An 18,485-nucleotide genomic window follows, 5' to 3' on the forward strand; every position below is an offset into this window, starting at 1 on the left:
GAGTGAGTGTTTGTGTGTGTGTGTGTACTGGTTTATATATCCTGGTGGGGACTTAAACCTGACTACACACAGACTCATGGGGACTCAAATTGTGGTCCCCACGGTTACAAAAGCTTATAAATCATACAGAATGAAGTTTTTTGAAAATCTAAAAATGCAGAAAGTTTCCTGTGAGGGGTAGGTTTAGGGGTAGGGTTGGTGTAGGTCAATATAATATACGGTCTGTACAGTAGAAAAACCATTACGCTTATGGAGAGTCCCCACAAGGATAGCTGTAAGGTGGTGTGTGTGTGTGTGTGTGTGTGTACCTGTTTTTCTATTCTGGTGGGGACTTAAACCTGAATACACACAGACTCATGGGGACTCATGTCACGGTGGGGACCTAAATTGAGGTCCCCACGGGTAAACAAGCTTATAAATCACACAGAATGAAGTTTTTTGAAAATCTAAAAATGCAGAAAGTTTCCTGTGAGGGGTAAGTTTAGGGTTAGGGTTGGTGTAGGGCGATATAATATACGGTCTGTACAGTAGAAAAACCATTACGCCTATGGAGAGTCCCCATGAGGATAGCAAACCAGACATGTGTGTGTGTGTGTGTGTGTGTGTGCGCGCGCGCGCTCTGGAGTCCATGATCACAGCGGCACCCAGGCCAAAGGGCAAGTTCCTCTCTGAACTCGATGTCTCAACACAGCCAAGTTAAAGGTGGTCAGAGTAGTAAAATAAAAAAATAAAATAAGATTGGGATGAGAAGTAGTAAAATATGCAGATTTGATCCACCTCAGGTGGCCCTGATGCTGCTTTGCTACTGTGTGAATGAAATGCACGAACATTGCATCCTTAAACATTGTCTTTATTATTGGAGAGTAGATATATTTTAATGTTTCTATGTTCATGAATTCATTTTAAAAGATTAATTTGGTAATGGAAAAAAGTAATTCTCGTGTATCCGCTGTGCAGCATTATTCAGTTTAAATGCATTTTTTGCAGTATATATATGCAGCTTCTGTGCCACCTTGCAGTATAAAAATAGCATTATATTCACTAAGGGACAAAATATTAAGTGACTTCCAGTTTAGGCACAGATACATTTTTATGAGCTTGTGTTAACCCACTCAAAGTAGGCTTTTTTTCATAGTCTTGGTAGCAAAATCCTGTTTGGCTCAGCTTTGGCCTGGCTAGATTTACATACTGCATCGTTCATTCGCCACAGCGGTTATGAGTGGTGTGAAAGACACCTTGTTTAGATCAGCAGACTTGTGAGCGTGGTAGGACGACTACAGTGCAATGTGCCTGATACATCAGCATGCTCTAATGGGCGAATTGCTCAAGCGGGTCGGAGCTGCATCGCGCTGCTTCCTGTGCAAAGCAGACCTCGGTGGCAGAGACACAGGAAGTGGTCAGTGTCTGCTGACCAGACAGAGCCGTGCTGATGATGACAGTTTAGCAGTACGCGACGAATGCAGAGAACTGAAAGTAGCACATTAGAAGAGAAATAAGGCTTTTGCAAAGCCACTCACTTGGGTCATTTCAAGAGTTACAAGGGAGTCTCTAAACAGAGTGTTTTTACAGCTTTTTTTTGTGTTGTTCTGCTCACAGATGCTCCAGATTCCACAGTTATCCCCGCCGACTCCTCGCCATCACCTGAGCAGGTGCCTCAGCCTGATGATGGAGGCCGTGACCTGTTGACATGTGGCCAGTGTGGTCAAGCCTTTCCATTGGCCCACATCCTCACCTTCATCCAGCACAAACAGGGCGGGTGCGGCACAGCTAGAGCCAGGCCTCAGGTCCACACTCCTCCCTCTCCGGCCAATCGGACGCTGCGATTCGGCCAAGGAACGCAGGTGGAGGCGGGTTACGTGGAGCTCCGGCGTATGACGGACAAGAGATGGAAGGAAGAGCCAGGTGTGAGGGTGGAGGCCAACCGAGCTGGTGAGTTCTAGGTGCTAATTAGTGTCTTTTTTTTTTTTGTAAAACTGTCCCCTCATTTAACGACCTTGTCCCCAGTCCGGCTCATTAGACTGCCGTTGCTGTGGCGCTGAGGCCTTGGTGAGTTCAAGAGTTAGAGACGCCGGGCCTAATTGTGTGGAAGAGATAGGTAGTTCTGCTACACACGCGAGCAAACGTACACTTATACATGCACCCTGGGGGATGGCAGAAAGGCACCTGAGCACACCTGAGCATCTCCTTAGCTCTGTCTCTCAGGTGAAGTGGCCAGGTAAACACGGCACAGTCAGGCCACCAAACTGCACAACTCCCAGAGCTCTCGCACACACACACACACACACTTTCCTCAAACCCCTCATTATTCCAGCACTGTCAGTCAGAGCAGGTGCTGACATGGTGTTATTCCCAGAGTCCTTTGTGAATTGCTTCGTTCCTGTCCTCTTATGGCGCTATTCAAAATAGTCTTGAAATTTGATGTTTTTCCCATTGTTGACCTTGAGTTATGAATCTGTTGCCTGTTGGAGCACCGTACAGTCTTAAAAGTAAAGGTTCCAAAAGCGGGTTTTTGCAAAGAACCATTTTGGGTTCCCAAAAGAACCTTTCAGTGAACAGTTCGTAACAGTTTGTTTACTCATCCTCATGCAGTCACAGATCTATATGATTTTCAATCTTCAGATGAACACAAACAATGATTTTTAGAGAAATAATCCATCTCTGTGAGTCTAAGTGTAGATGAACGCTAAAGTCGACGTTTCGAAAACCACACAAAGCGAACACGATAGTAATCCATACAAATCCAGTTAATGAATCAATGTCTCCTGAAGCAAAACATAAATACTAATTAAAGAAAATTAACTGTAAACTATCACTTCCAGCCAAACGGTCATATGCAGGTTTTAATACTTTAACATATTAGTAATCTAAATAACCTTTTTAGAAAATGAACGTTTCCATGGATGTTGAAGGTTGTAGAAGAATTTTGGTGAAACATTGAATTCTTTTGACTTTTAACAGGATGTTGGTGTGTGTGTGTGTTGTAGTAGTGTGTGTCAAAGCTACTTCAGTGTTTTTCAGTGCAGTAGTTGGCCCTAAAGGGAATCGTCGGCCTGTGCAGGTGTTGGTGTTTCTCAGCCTGATGTTATTGAACCGTGACCTGAACTGCTTCCTCATATGGGCAGGATTCTCTTACCCTACAGCATGAGCAAAGCAAACATTTATTAGTTTATAATTACAGACTGTTTATAGAGACAAGCAAATGATTATGATTGATCGTTATCAACGAAACTTTGCTTTCAGGTCTCTCCCTCCTGTACGTACACATGTTTGCGCTTCCTTCCTCTTTGTGCTCTGCTTCCGTCCGTCCACGTCTCTTACTTCTCTGGGGTTCAGTCACTTTTGCTCCTTTTTTTTTTTTTGGTGTGAGGTGTATGTTGCTGATAAAGGTGTCAGGGTTGAGAAGTGCAAAATATGCTAATGTGTTACTTCCTCACTGTCAACAGTCTTGGGTTATTATTGATGCAAAGATTTTGAGGCTTCAATGACAGGAGAATGAGAGATGTGGTCTGATAAGGAACTGCCTGAAGTGTAAAAATTTTGCTTGATAGACAGTTCAAAATGAGTGTGTTATTAGTGTAAGTGAATGATGACTTGTTTTAATGGACAGGTCAGGGTTGCCAGGTCTGTAATATTTCTTATTATTATCAATGTTCAAAATGGTTGTTGAACAGCATTTATTTGAAATAGAAATATTGTAACAATGTAGATGTCTTTACCGTCAGTTTTGATCAATTTAATGCATCCTTGCTAAAAGAAGTATTTATTAAAAAAAAAAAAAATCTTACTGATCACAGTCTGTAAAATGGTTGCCAATGCCACCCCAAAAGCAAATACACTGAGTACCTAACTATTTTAATTATTTAGCGTTTACATATGTCATTTGTAGGAATAGGGATAACATATGATGTAGGTTACAGCATTTAAAAAATCAAAGTTCATCATAACCATAGAAAAAAAAAAAGCCAATGCCTTTTTTACCATATGTATTTTACTTGTGTTTTGTGTAGTTAGATCTATTATATGTGACCCTGAACCACAAAACCAGTCATAAGGGTCAATTTTTCGAAATTGAGATTTATACATCATCTGAAAGCTGAATAAATAAGCTTTCCATTGATGTATGGTTTGTTAGGACAATATTTGGCCTGAAAATCTGGAATCTGAGGGTGCAAAAAAATCGAAATATTGAGAAAATCGCCTTTAAATGTGTCCAAACTAAGTCCTTAGCAATGCATATTACTAATCAAAAATTAAGTTTTGATATATTTACGGTAGGAAATTTACAAAATATCTTCATGGAACATGATCTTTACTTAATATCCTAATGATTTTTTCTACAAATATACCCCAGCGACTTAAGACTGGTTTTGTGCTCCAGGGTCACATATTGGTACCATATCGCTTATCTGTTGATATTAGACTTTGCTTTTAGGATATTAGCCCATACTGAATACTAGACACTCATATATATATATATATATATATATTCTTTAAAACTCAAATAATTCAATAACTATTAAAAGTAATCTTTAGAAAATCTCTATAAACAAGCTTGTATTGATTTAAAAAGCATTTGTATTGGTTAAAAAACTGTATTTTTTAAGTCATCCAATAAAACCCTAAAAAAACACAAATCTATAGGTGGCAAAGATTAAAAGTAGCCCAATTCTTGGCAAATCTTGGACCCCAAAAGGATAAATTTTTGTGCTGCTTTGGGTGGATGAGGGCGTTTTGTATGTATTTTATATTTGCGCTTTCATTTTGACTCATCCAATGAAAATTCAGTTAGCCCACAACCCATGAGACTGGAGTGTTTGAGTGTGTGCTTATGTGTGGGTGTGAACGAGTGACAGAGAGATTTTGGAGACCGCGGTGCAGCGGTTATGGATTATTGAATTAGTGTAGACCGTGTATCAATAGTCTTATTTTTATTTCCTCCAGCTTTCTCTTAGCTCTTAATTTCAACTGTCTCTGTATTCTCTCTCTCTCTCTTTCTCTCTCTCTCTCTCTCTCTCTTGCTATCTCTCACTCTGTTCCCTAGAGAGAGAAGATTCTGCCTGCTGCTCGTTAGTGGTCTCAGCCAATCTGCATTTTTAATTAGCGGTTATTGCTTCTGCTTAATATGCAATTGCTACCCTGGGCCAACTGGGAATCCTTACAAAAAGAGTGAGGGGAAGAATGAAAGAGAGAGAGAGAGGCTGGGTATTGTGTTTCACTTCAAGACCCTGAGACAAAAGCCACCCTCCACCCTCCTCGCACTCTCCACCCGAGGGAGAGATTTGGAAGCAGAAGGGGTTGTTTGGAAGGGGCGAAGGTGCAGTCACAGGGGTGATGATTTTTCTGTTGTTTTTCATGACCTGTGCAGCTATTTCTTTTTGTTCTTAAATTGAACACTTTTCTTCTTCCTTTCCCTTTTCATCCCTGTTTTAACCTCCGTCCCCAAGGCTCAGAGATCGGCTTCTTGCTTTTTGACTCGAGTTCTTCTCCAGGCACAAAGTACAAGAGAAGAGAATAGGAGAGGCTCTTTTTAATCTTCTTCTTTGCTCCCTCCCAATAAAATGCAGAAGGATTTTGACTGGAGGAGAAGTAAAAGAGGCTTATAGCACTCTGCTTTGAACCCTTTGTAAGAGAATGGAAAAAATTAAATGAATTTTCCTCACAGTTTTGGGATCCTCTTTGCAGACAGGCCCCATTTATCAAGGAGGCTGAGTCAGGACTCATTTGCATAATACCTTCATTTGCCCCGTTCCGCTAATTAGCAATTTGCAGCTTAATTGGTGAGCGGATCTCTGAAATAGAGACAAAGCTAACCACGTTTAAAAATACCACCAGAGCTGCTAAAGGAGCCCATCCGTGCTCATTTGCTTCAAAAATTTTGTCTCAATCTTTCGCTCCGCAGTCATTCGGCTCTCCTGTGAGCACACCTTTAATCATGCAAGGCTTTCTGGTTAGGTCTGACTCAACAGCGGCGCTATTACCAGCTCATTATTACTCTGACACCTGCAGGGGTTTGTGACATGCAGCTTTTCTAAAAAAAATTTGCCTGAAAAATTAGACAAATGAGGAAAATGTGTTCTTGTGAGGTGATGCAGTAGGTCCGGATGATGATTTTTTTTGTCACTTGTAGACTGTAGCATACTAGTAGGACTATTTAGCAGGATGCTGATGTAGATGATTAGCATGAAAACATGTCCAGGTCGCATTTCATTCGAAAATGAGAAGGAAAAAAAACATCAAGAAAATATTTTTATGATATTAACGTTTTTCTCAAGTTCTCATTACCGTAAAGTTTAGACAGTTCTTTTTTTTTCGTCCATGATGTATAAATACTTTACAATTTAAATAATACATATGATATATGATCCCACTTGTTTGTTTTTTTTTCATTGTTTTTTGGGCTATTCTGGCAATGACAATTTGAAATGACAAATGAAAATCATGAAAATGTCACAATATAAAAAATCTTAATGGTCCGAAAAATAGGCTACATTTTCAGAACAGAACAAAAAATGTAAGTTCTACTTTCTGGTAACTCTACTACTTTTGGCAAAATCAATGTACTGTATGCAGCAGGAAGTCATATTCACCATGATTTCTCTTTCTTGAATACTTTATTGGACTGGTGAAAATCGACACTTATACTCAAAATTTGATTTAAAACTACTACATAAATTAAACCATATGATTTCACCGAATTGAGCATGCATTGTATTGAGGTCATGTGCCAACATAGTATGCTGAATGCAACAATAAATATTTATTGTTCAGCTACAGTTTAATTTTGTTTTTAGTATTGGGTATTATACATCGTGACCTGTGCAATATGCTGTAAGAAGCATGTTAGTATTCTTTTCTAAACATAACCTTGGACTGTACCTACCCTGTTTTCACATGTATTTGTGGTTTTACCTGTTTTGTTCCACTTTCTGTAAATGATCAAGTTCGCCTGCAGACTTTTCTTTCTGATGTTTCATTTTCATGTCGTCATGATGATAGACATCTTTCCGGTCCACTCTGCATATTTTGTCAGAAATATACAGGGTGATATAGCGTGAGAAAGGCTTTGTTTGTTTGCATTTGACCCACATTGAATCTCCTGAATGTACTGCCATTTATATAATGCCATCTGTTTATGTGTTCTAAGTCATTTTAGCTTGTAAATGTAGCTTTTAGGTTGTTTGACTAATAAATTCATTTTCTCTCTCTTTCTTCCTCTCCAAAACAGAAGAGCCCTCCAATTTCACCTGCCAGGTGTGTCAATGTGTGTTCTCCAGTGCATGGACTCTCCTCCAGCATGCTCAGAATGCACATTCTCTCAACATTTACCAGGTGGAGGATGACGCCATCACACAGACGTCAAAACCGGCAGCCACAATGGATCCACGTCACCTGGGTGCTACACTGGCCTCTGCGTTCCAGCCGTCATCTCGGCGATCTACCCCCCTTCACAAGCCTCCCCACGGCTCCAGCCATACACCACGTGACCTGCAGGGCCTGAACTTCTCCATGTGTTTGCAGCACCTGGCGGAGGTTAGCTGCAACAACGGCGGAGTAGTACCTTCCCCGTCCCCGTCTCCACCAGCCGCTTCACCTTTTCCCCACTGTACTCCGCCACTTCACGCAGCCTTCTCCTGCGAGCTTTGCGGCCAGGGTTTTCAGTCTCTGCGCAGCCTGTCCGCCCACCGCCGCACACACGCCTGCGATAGGCCCTACCACTGTGGCGTGTGCCAGCTCACATTCTCCCAAAGTGGCGAACTGGCACGACACATGAGGAGTCACCGCCGCCCTGCTGCTGGACAGGAAACTGATCCCAACTCTGCCAGTGCAGATGAGGACAGAAAACTTTCTGGACAAGGAGATAATGATATTTCCAGTGGTCATGGAACAAGTACGGAGGCTGGAAAGCCTTCAGGAGGTACTATCCTGATCCTGACATCTTCGCAGTCTAGGGCTGTGGATCGCAATCTGCTGCGCTACTATCAGCCTCCGAGAGAAGCAGATGAGGAGGGTCAAGGTGAACCGCAGCAGCCATCTCCCTATGGAAGCCCCTCAGAGGGCTCTCTGGAGAGCGGAGATACAGGTGGAAGCGGCGAGAGTGGGATAGCCAGCGGCAACTGCACACCAAAGCGTCCAGAACGGGAGGATCGTCCTCAAGGCGAATGGGATGGAGAGGTGGAGGCTGTGGAGATGGTCCAGGACTGGCAGAGGGTGAATGAAAGGAGGCAGGTCACCAGCGGAGGGGGCAAGAAGAAAAAAGAAGAGGCTTGCGAGTTCTGCGGAAAGTGTTTCCGCAACAGCAGCAACCTGACGGTCCACCGACGCAGCCACACGGGCGAAAGACCGTACCGCTGTGGCCTCTGCAGCTATGCCTGCGCGCAAAGCAGCAAACTCACGCGCCACATGAAAACACATGGCGCCCGTGGGACACGTGCCCCTTTTCAGTGCCACCTATGCTCCGTCCCGTTCACCGTCTATGCCACACTGGAGAAACACCTCAAGAAGGTCCATGGACTCACTCACGCCAATGGCGGCGCCTACAGTCAGGGCCCGCTTGCTGATTACAATGGCCTCAACGTCACAATGAAGGACGACTCTGTCCGTGAACAATCAGGAGCTCCCATCACAATGCTCACAGAATCAAATGCGGACCTATCAGAGCAGCACAAAGAGAAAGACACTGAGATGAGGGTCAGCGATGATGAGCCACCTACCTCTGAGGAAACAGACAGCACTGTGGTGTTGGGTCAAACCACAGTATAAACATAGTATATGACTTCTACACATGACACTCTGATCATGACCAAAACCACCAAGCTTGATGATCTTCTGCCCGCAACCCAGTATGCGCATCTTATCATAAAACCGAGAGGACCTTTCTCAATTTCACCACAGTGCTTAGAAACGCTGTAGGGTGCAACGCTGATACTGTTCGAGATTTGATAGATTTTCATATCAGTACAAGTGCCTACTGTTAAATCCTTACATGCAATATTGGAAGACTTCTGAACTCTTTGGCCCGACCGTCAATGTCAAGGCACTTCAAACCCAGAATTGCGACTGGTAGAGCACTGTCAGAGTATATGGAGATGGTCGCAAGTCACCTTTTTTTGAGCCCAAAAGACAATCGCACAGGAAGACTGAGCAACCTGCAGGTGATCTGCCAATGTGATTATGAATTCTACAATGCAATTATGAAGTGGACACCTTCGGATTACACTGTTGTGGCACTCTTCTGCAGAGCCTTAAAGGTTCATGGCTTATAAAAATCTAAATTGGGAATGGTCTACATAAGGGGTGTACAGTCCTACTGCTGGAGGGTCAACGTCCTGCAGAGTTCAGCTCCAACTCCAATCAATCAATCAATCAATCAATCAAACACACACACCTGAAACAGCTAATCAAAGTCTTCAGGACCTTTAACAAAAACTTTCAGGCCGTTTTGTTTGAGTAGGTCGAGCTAAACTACAAGAAATTGACCCTCCAGGAGCAGGATTGTACACCCCTGGTTAGGTTAATAGTATGACCTGCACAAATGACAGTAATCCGATTTGAGCTTGTGTTTTCCAAACTATCTGACAGGGTTGTTTCCTTTTTTGATACTGTATATTAAACAGGACTGATTGGGTCTGTGGCAATACATGTTCACTGTCACTTATTACTGTTAAAGAGAATATGTTTGCCATTTAGAATGTCAATGTGTAAATATATATTTTAGTTTGTGCTGACATTTTGTAACATTCCAGGAAAATGTATCACATATTTGTTTATATAGCCACTTTACTGCACAACAGAGTAATTTTCCTTGTATTTTGTGAGCCTGTTTAGTGTGAGACTATATTGTTTTACTGCCGAGCATATAGAAATGCTATGAAAAGTTTTTTGGTTTGTTTTTTTTGTTTGTTTTTTGGACAGTGGTTTCTTCAGGTTGTGTTTTGTGCTTGTGTGAATGAAAAGCCTCATTTCTGATGAAAGACTGGGTAGGAAACGACAGCGCTGACCCTGTTGAATGGTGGACCCTTTGAGAGAGCACTTCTGTATGTGTGAGAAAGACTTAAGAGACAAGATATATGATAAATCTATACAGGGAATGTTTGCTTTGTTACAGTTTATTATGATTATCAATGTCAGGGACCTGTTACAGTTTATGTTTGTGTGGTAACAAATATTGTACAGTAAATAATCAAATGTAATAAGCAATTTTTTTGTATTAACAAATGTGAAAATAGTTGGACATCCAGTTGTGTCCGTTTCTTCAGGGAGCAGCGAAAACAAAGCTCTTTTTGTCCTCTGTATATTGGTATAATCATTTCTGTTGATTGAAATGTCATGTCTTATGTGGTTTCTTCCAGAATTCCCTGTGTAGCCCACAACTTTGCTGTGTATTTTGTATTTCTATGCCTATTTGTATGATAATTAAAAGACAGAGGCAAAGTCAGACGGTGTGTGTGTGTATGTGAGAACCAGAAAGTGTGACCGCACGAACGGTGAAGTCGAACCTGCCACTACATGTCTCAGATCACATCACGAACTCACCAGTATTTGCACAGATGAACCACTCTTCTCTAACGGCTATTGTTGAGTCATAGTCCGTTAGTAGTACAGTCATATCTGACTAAACCGCTCGGTCATTCAGGTTGGCCTTCAAAGAATAGGGTTTTATGGAATAGATGAGATTGTCAGGTACATTACGTGTCCACAAAGTGAGATTATACATCTGGAGAGATGACGAAGACAAAGCCTGGAAAGGAGTGCTGCGATTGAAACGGGTGGGAGTCTGAGGATGTTGAGAAACCCGAGGGGGAGCGGAGTCATCTTAACAGCTTTCTCCTTTTGTAGTGGGACAAAACCTTCACGCCGGTATCTCTGGCCCCTCTATTGAGTGGGACGCTCTATGATCCCTATAGCTCATTAACAAGCAACCTTTTTAATGAGCTTTCAGCCTGGGCTGGGGGAGGTTGGATTGAAGGAACCATATGTAGCTCTCACCCCATCTCCAATTATCGCCATTTCGGAGAAAAGGAGAAAGATAGCGAAGCGTAAGGGAGGGGTCTGAAACGTAATTTACAACTCTGGTAGTTCAGCAAAAATTCCCGATACTCTGAATCACAGGTGATCGCCCTGGGACCTGCATCGGTTCTCCTCTATCAAAACCTTATACACGCACCATTTGGTGGCCGCACGGGCCCAATTACATAACGTAACACGAGCTTCTGCGAGTTAAGATGGCCTCTGGCAGACGAAAACATTCCCAGGTGCCCTTTGTCTCTTGGGCCGCCTCTCTGCACCTTCTGAGCTTCTGAGCTGGGACTGGCCCGTGTTTATCTTTACTGACCAATCACGATGATGCATTCCTATCAGGGCGTGGTGACGGGGAACTGACCGTGCAAAACCTGTAGGTGAGCGTGGACTTTGAGATGTGTTTTGAGTTTGAGCACAAACCACAATAAATGCCCCACTTATGTAGCACTGTTACCTAGGTGAAAAGGGAAAGTTTGTGGTTTTGGGGTCTCAAGAAATCATCTAAACCTGCACGCCTTCTCAGGGTGGGAAATGTCTAAATGCATTTAACTGTAACCGTGTTCATTATGAATGTGTCTATATGAATGTCTTTACAACGCTCTCGAGACATTGACAGAAACCTCTAAATCAGGCCTTTTGTATAAGGGCCCTGTTATATTGTGAAAAAAAAAAAATGTCTATCTAATAACATGCATATAGTACCATATGTGTTTACATATTGTGTAGATTGATTGCATATGCATTAAAAATAATATTTTAATACATTAATATAGATATTGATTTATCACCTGCATTGATAAGGGTAAAGGTACATTTAATTTAATTTCTAATATAATTTTTATTATTATTTCTAAATGTTTTTTACATTTGTGTTATGAGGATTGCATATTGTATAGAAATAATATTTTATAGCCATAATGATTTATCAGCTGTATTGATTATGGTACGAGTACATTTATTTTATTTCTAATTTAATTATTCATATTTTTATTATTTACAAATGTTTTACATTTGAGTTATGGTGCTTAAACGGCATATAAATTAAAATAATATTTTTATCTAAAAACTGGATATGTTATCCATACTAAATTAACAGCTGTATTGTTTAGGGTAAGTGTACATTCATTCATTTGTAATTTTTATGTTTATTAAGTATTGAGTTATGATGATTAAACTGCATATGCATAAAACATATTTTTAGTGTATATTGATTTATCACCTGTATTGGAGTAAGGGTACATTAATTTTCTTTTATTTAATTCCTTATTTCATTTTTCATATTATTTATTTATGAAATTTTTAATTTAAAAATACAATTTAGGAGAAACATCATTTAGCTAAAAGGTTTAGTAAAGGTTCTAAAACCTTTGCTTTTTTATATATATATATATAGAGAGAGAGAGAGAGAGAGAGAGATCAAACAATAATTTGCAGGCCCCCTGCAGTAATGTTGCATATTCCCTAGAGGTCATGGACCCCTGCTCTAACTGCTGCTGTTTCCAAAGTGCCTGCAATCACTTTTCTTCATGGCAAGATTAAAAGATGCAAAACCAGTTCTCATGAAACATGATGTGAATAGTAAGACGCTTGGTGATTGTCAGGCTGGTACATCTACAGATAGTTGATCATATCAGACGCACATCTGTTGACAATTAAATAGCTGCATTGCATTATTAGGTGGGCTGTGCATGTACAGCCCTTTATGTGTATTAATAATGGAGATCTTTGCACTGTAGGCCAAGCTTAATAGAGACAGTAGATATGAACTTATGGTATATTATTGATTATTATTATTATTAATTATTTTAAAAGCTAATTAATTACTCAAAATACATTTTATTAAGAAGTGCCACTGAATTCCTCATCTTTCTTCCCACAGGACCATTCTGGTGTGATAGTATCAGTGAGATTTGCTTTTTTATATATATAGAGAGAGAGAGAGAGAGAGAGAGAGAGAGAGAGAGATCAAACAATAATTTGCAGGCTCCCTGCAGTAATGTTGCATATTCCCTAGAGGTCATGGACCCCTGCTCTAACTGCTGCTGTTTCCAAAGTGCCTGCAATCACTTTTCTTCATGGCAAGATTAAAAGATGCAAAACCAGTTCTCATGAAACATGATGTGAATAGTAAGACGCTTGGTGATTGTCAGGCTGGTACATCTACAGATAGTTGATCATATCAGACGCACATCTGTTGACAATTAAATAGCTGCATTGCATTATTAGGTGGGCTGTGCATGTACAGCCCTTTATGTGTATTAATAATGGAGATCTTTGCACTGTAGGCCAAGCTTAATAGAGACAGTAGATATGAACTTATGGTATATTATTGATTATTATTATTATTAATTATTTTAAAAGCTAATTAATTACTCAAAATACATTTTATTAAGAAGTGCCACTGAATTCCTCATCTTTCTTCCCACAGGACCATTCTGGTGTGATAGTATCAGTGAGACGGAGGGAAACAAGGGAGAGAATGAGCAAAGGAAGGTTGTGTGAACGAAATAAACCACAGAAAAGCTCTCTAGTGTTTCTTTATCCTCGTTCCCAAACCTGCATCCAATACCATCCTCCTCCTCCTCCTCCTCCTCCTCTCCCTCCTTTCCTCCGCAAAGACCACAGAGAGAAACCTGAACCCTAAAATTAACCCCCCTGCCGCAGCGATGTTTTAGTGGCCTTGCATGGGCGAGGAAGACAACGGTCCAGCTGTCCACATACAGTCTGTGCTGGATGAACAGGTGACAATCCTCCTCCTCCTCCTCCTCCTCGTGGTAACGTCCCTACTTTCTTCCGCAAAGACCGCAGAGAGAAAACTGAACCCTAAAATTAACCCCCCTGCCGCAGTGATGTGTTAGTGGCCTTGCATGGGAGAGGAAGACAACAGTCCAGCTGTCCCACAAACAGTCTGTGCTGGATGAACAGGTGACAATTCCACAGTGCCATGGAGGGAGAAGCCACAAATATGGGTTTAAACATGACCCATCTCACCACAAAAAAACAAGGTGATAATCCTGTTACGACTGATACTCCATAACGTTCCCAGCGGCTGTGGTGGAAGTGGTTTGGCATTTCATGTTTTCATTTCGATGTGATAATTTCCAACCAAATCCACAATTAATTTTCTACCTAAACGAATTATGCAGCTGTTTTGATAAGTTTGAAGAAAACAGATTTTAAAGGAACAGTTTTCTCAAAAATAAAAATACAGTCATTAACATCATGAACCAGTATGCTATTATATTTTCAGTGGAAATTTTGTACAAATATATTGTTGAAAAGAACAAAAATTTTAGGATTGGTAACAACACTTGAAAATCAGTGGTGTTTGGCCACCAACAGCAAACAAAGTGCACTCAAATTTTTGAAGCTGAACATGAATTGACAAAATGTATATATAGATATATATATATATATATGTGTGTGTGTGTGTGTGTGTGTGTGTGTATGTGTGTGTGTATATATATATACATTTGTGTTACTCCTAAAAATTTGGTTACAACACATGAGACTCTGTGGTGTTTGGCTGCCAAAATCAAACATGGCAAATGCACCATTTTTGAGTCTGAACTAATTTGTGGGTGAACTATTTCTTTGAACTAAAAACAGTAATGTTCAAATGATAGAATCATAGGGTTTAAAATATTATATATATTTCTTACCAGTATACTGTATTTCTGACAAAATAAATGCTGTCTTAGTGGACATAAGGGACTTTTTTAATAATATATTGTGAAATATAAAATATTATACATTTTTGATACTGTGAACTGCTAGTACATATTAAAGTAACTGTATGCTTTTTAAATATATTTTAAAATGCCTTTTTTTTTTTCCTGTGATGCAAAGCTGAATTTTCAGTAGCTATTACTCCAGTCTTCAGTGTCACATGATCCTTCAGAAATCATTTTGTTTATACTTTATTTCGCTTGTCCACATTACACATTCTACTAATTATAAGTAACTTTGCAACTACATGTTAACTAACTCTCATTAGTGTATTAGTAGACTGTTAGGTAAGGGGTTAGTAGAATAAGTTGACATGTACTTGCAAAGTTACTGAAGACTGGAGTAATGGCTTCTAAAAAAACAGCTTTGCCATTACAGAAATAAATTACATTTTAATATATATTCAAATGGAAAACAGTTATTTTAAATTGTAATAGTATTTGAAAATATGACTGTTTTTACTGTATTTTTGATCAAATAAATGCAGTTTTGCTGAGCATAAGAGACTTAGGCCTATTTTCAATGAAGCAATTGAAGTCATTCACTGCTAGTTTAAAATACCATATAGTATATAAAAAATATTGAGATTCTACAGAAATTCTACTGTTGTGTCTGTTGTCATTTTGTCATTCTCTGTTCTGTCAGATGTTTTGTGTGTTTTATGCTGTCTGGCAGGTAAAGTGTTGTTGCGTAGCTGCAGTAGAGTGGACAGGAGAGAAGGGCTGGATCTGCTCCAGAGAGCTGCAGACATAAGGATTCACCTCCTGGGCCCTGAGCACCCACTGACCCGAGACCTGGAGCCGTGAGCTCCGTTTCACTACAATATTGTATTGTAATCACACAAATGCTTGCTAAATTCATTTTAATCTTATCTCTTCTGCAGTGTTTCAAACCCTGATATTTCAGGACAGAGGAAGCATGTTCTAGAGGTCATCGGGTCCACCTCAAACAATAAACTGTCACTAGGTAGGTCTACAATTGCTTTCAAGGAATCACACAGTGGGCTGCTGCTGCAACAATCATCCTCTAGGTCATGTATAACACGACTAACTACCAAACTCCCTAGAAGCTTCTCTACACAAACAGCATCGTGTTGCAGCCAGGATGAAACCCTAGAAACACCATGGACGGCTTTCCAGGTCTCCGTTTTTGGGCCACAGAGTGATTTTAGGACTCTACTGCAAACAGGAAACGCTGGTTGGTTTGACCGACGACGGTCCCTTACCAGATCAACCGGGGGTCTTTCCCAGGCAGATGCATCATGCAGGAGGAAGCTCTGAAACCATTGAACCCAGATGAGAAGACACTTTGTCACATAGTCAGAGTAGCCATGTTTTTCTATTCTATTCTACTGTACTCTATTCTTTTCTAGTACGTTTTACCTTTATGTTGCTTACTAAACTTTCTATAAAAATTTCTATAAAGCTGCTTTTTCAGTAGCTATTACTCCAGTCTTCAGTGTCACATAATACTTCATAAATCATTCTAATATGCTGATTTGATGCTCAATAAATATTTTGTATTATTACAAAATATTTACATAGTTCTAACTCCGGCACAAATGTGGCAAAATAAGGTCAAACGAGGTGACAGGAAACCTGTGCAACACCTCTGCCTTCCCACTTACATGTTCACACACACACACACATACAATTCTATGCCACTCCTTAATAACCTCCCAAACAAGCTGTATGTCATACTGAGAAAAACAGCACCTGGTGACCTCTACTCTCACACAATGAGCGAGATACAGGTCAAAACAGCCATCAGACGCTGGACAGACAGACTGGTTGAACTAGCCTTTACTCCAAAGAAGAGCTTGCGGGTCTCGTTGTCATGTTCCCAATGCTGTGACCTGCCCTGAGGGATCAACCCATACTTACATGAGTTAACTGACTCGTCCTTCGCCCCTCAGAAAATACCACCTTTTCAGTCTCTTGCACAGAATGCAGTGTCTAAGAACATAGACTGGGAAAAGCAGGAAAGTCGAGTAGATGTGCATTATGCATAGAGTGCATCATGTGACTGAATAGCATTTGGACACAAATTTCTTTCTACATATGTATGTGTTTAAATAGAAAGAGAGAGTAGTATAGGGAGACTCAAATGTAAAGAGTTAGAGATGGTTAAATAGAGTAAATAATGTTAGTATGCGACATATTGAGGCAGGATAGTTAAATAGCATGATACAGAGTAATTGTCTTTCTGTTCTTGACCTCCTGACCTTCTTTCATCCCATTCTAATGCATCCTTGCATTGGGCACCGCAGCAGTGCCTGGGAACCGACTGGTGTTAATTGATGCCTGTGAGCAGATAGGCTCTGGGTTTGGGTTGTGGAAGCAGTAGGGGTCGTGGACGTGCCAGGAGTGTGATAATGTTCTGGGCGGGTCAGCGACCTTTGTCGTTACGACATAATCCTCTCTGAAAGATCATATGTAGCCTACAGAACATGGGCATCAATAACAGAGTAAATCGTGAGCAATCGTTCACATCCGTCTCATTATGAGCTGTGTTTATTTAGCCCCTGTAAGCTTGTCTGAATGTCTTTAGCAAAGCGTGGACAGCTAGTGAAAGAAAGGCAAAGTTTCAAGGTCAGGTGATGTGATTGGTACAAATGTGTTCAGTTCTTAACTTAAACATTTATGTTTATCTTCAGTTTAATCTTAATATCACTGCTTACTTTTGTGACCGAACTTTAGTGTGTTTGAAAGTTTCAAAAATATATATATGATGTTCCATAATGCTGTGTGTGGTTTGGTTAGTGGAAAGAATAAAAATGGCATCTGACAGACCAGCTGGAATGACTAAATAAAATAAATATATTTTTTTATTAATAATTTTAAATGTATGACTCCATCTATACCCAGAAATAAGCATTGTAGTGATTAATAAATATATTTTCTTAGCTATCTCTAAAACTCATCTGACTGGATAGAGGTAGTTGCCTTCGGTTTCTGACAATGCTGTCTGTCAAAACTCGTTAAAGAAGTATGTAAAACGTCATTATATGTACAATATTTGTATGTTATCAATTTAAACATTAAATGACAAAGTACAAGTGAAAATAAATATTATAAATATAATAATTTATTGTTTAATCTACTTTTTATTGGATATTATGTGCAAGCAACGAGCAATTTCCGACCCTGTAGTTGTGCTTTTTTTTATAGAAAATGGTGTCGTTGATTATCCAGTGAGTAAAACATAACTGGCAAGAAATCGGCATTAATGTGTTCATTGGCTTGACAATCCACAACTGAGAAGTAGAACTAAAACTGAGGTAATGGCATCGCATTGCCATCTAGTGGTGAATGTGTTATTTTTCACACACACACACACACAGCTATATATAACAGATGTTGATTTTTGTTGAATTTAAATTCCCCAGTGTATAAATGTCAGAATATATATATTTTAAAGGACGTTAGAGATTCAACAACACCTACATTATCTTTTCTTTTCTTTTCTTTTGTCCCAAAACATCCATCAATGACTTGCTGTTTTGGTATCGAAGCGTTCGTTTGCTAATAACAGACAATTAACTTATCTAAATATTAGCAGTAAGACTAATTTAGATCGGTTAGCAGTCCAGGTAGCCAGCTAGTCGGACATTATCAGACACGTGTCAAGTTTCTACGCCTCCCAGGGGCACTGGGGCAGTAAACTTGAGAGGGTGGGAATAGGGTGGGATGTGCTGCTGCTCCAAACTTTTCTAAAGCTCAAAAGCTTCAGCACAG

The 18,485-nt window shown here is 40.2% G+C and overlaps 1 protein-coding gene across 3 annotated transcripts in view; it reads left to right on the plus strand.

Moving 5' to 3' along the window:
• Nucleotides 1-10,429, plus strand: part of LOC107758245 (B-cell lymphoma/leukemia 11A-like) — a 14,095-nt gene extending 3,666 nt beyond the window's left edge. Inside the window, exons 2-3 of one of the 3 annotated variants that reach the window (XM_016575935.1) lie at nucleotides 1,597-1,929; nucleotides 7,226-10,429. In XM_016575935.1, coding sequence (XP_016431421.1) covers nucleotides 1,597-1,929; nucleotides 7,226-8,760 — 1,868 coding nt within the window. In that variant the 3' untranslated portion in view covers nucleotides 8,761-10,429. Of the gene's footprint in view, nucleotides 1-1,596; nucleotides 1,930-5,924; nucleotides 6,009-7,225 lie in introns of those variants that run through there. The other 2 variants (XM_016575936.1, XM_016575937.1) reach the window with 2 other exon arrangements.
• The last annotated feature ends 8,056 nt before the right edge of the window (nucleotides 10,430-18,485 follow it).

The sequence above is a fragment of the Sinocyclocheilus rhinocerous genome, unplaced genomic scaffold (genome assembly GCF_001515625.1).
Source record: "Sinocyclocheilus rhinocerous isolate Xijiao unplaced genomic scaffold, SAMN03320098_v1.1 scaffold23, whole genome shotgun sequence".
Lineage (NCBI taxonomy): Eukaryota > Metazoa > Chordata > Actinopteri > Cypriniformes > Cyprinidae > Sinocyclocheilus > Sinocyclocheilus rhinocerous.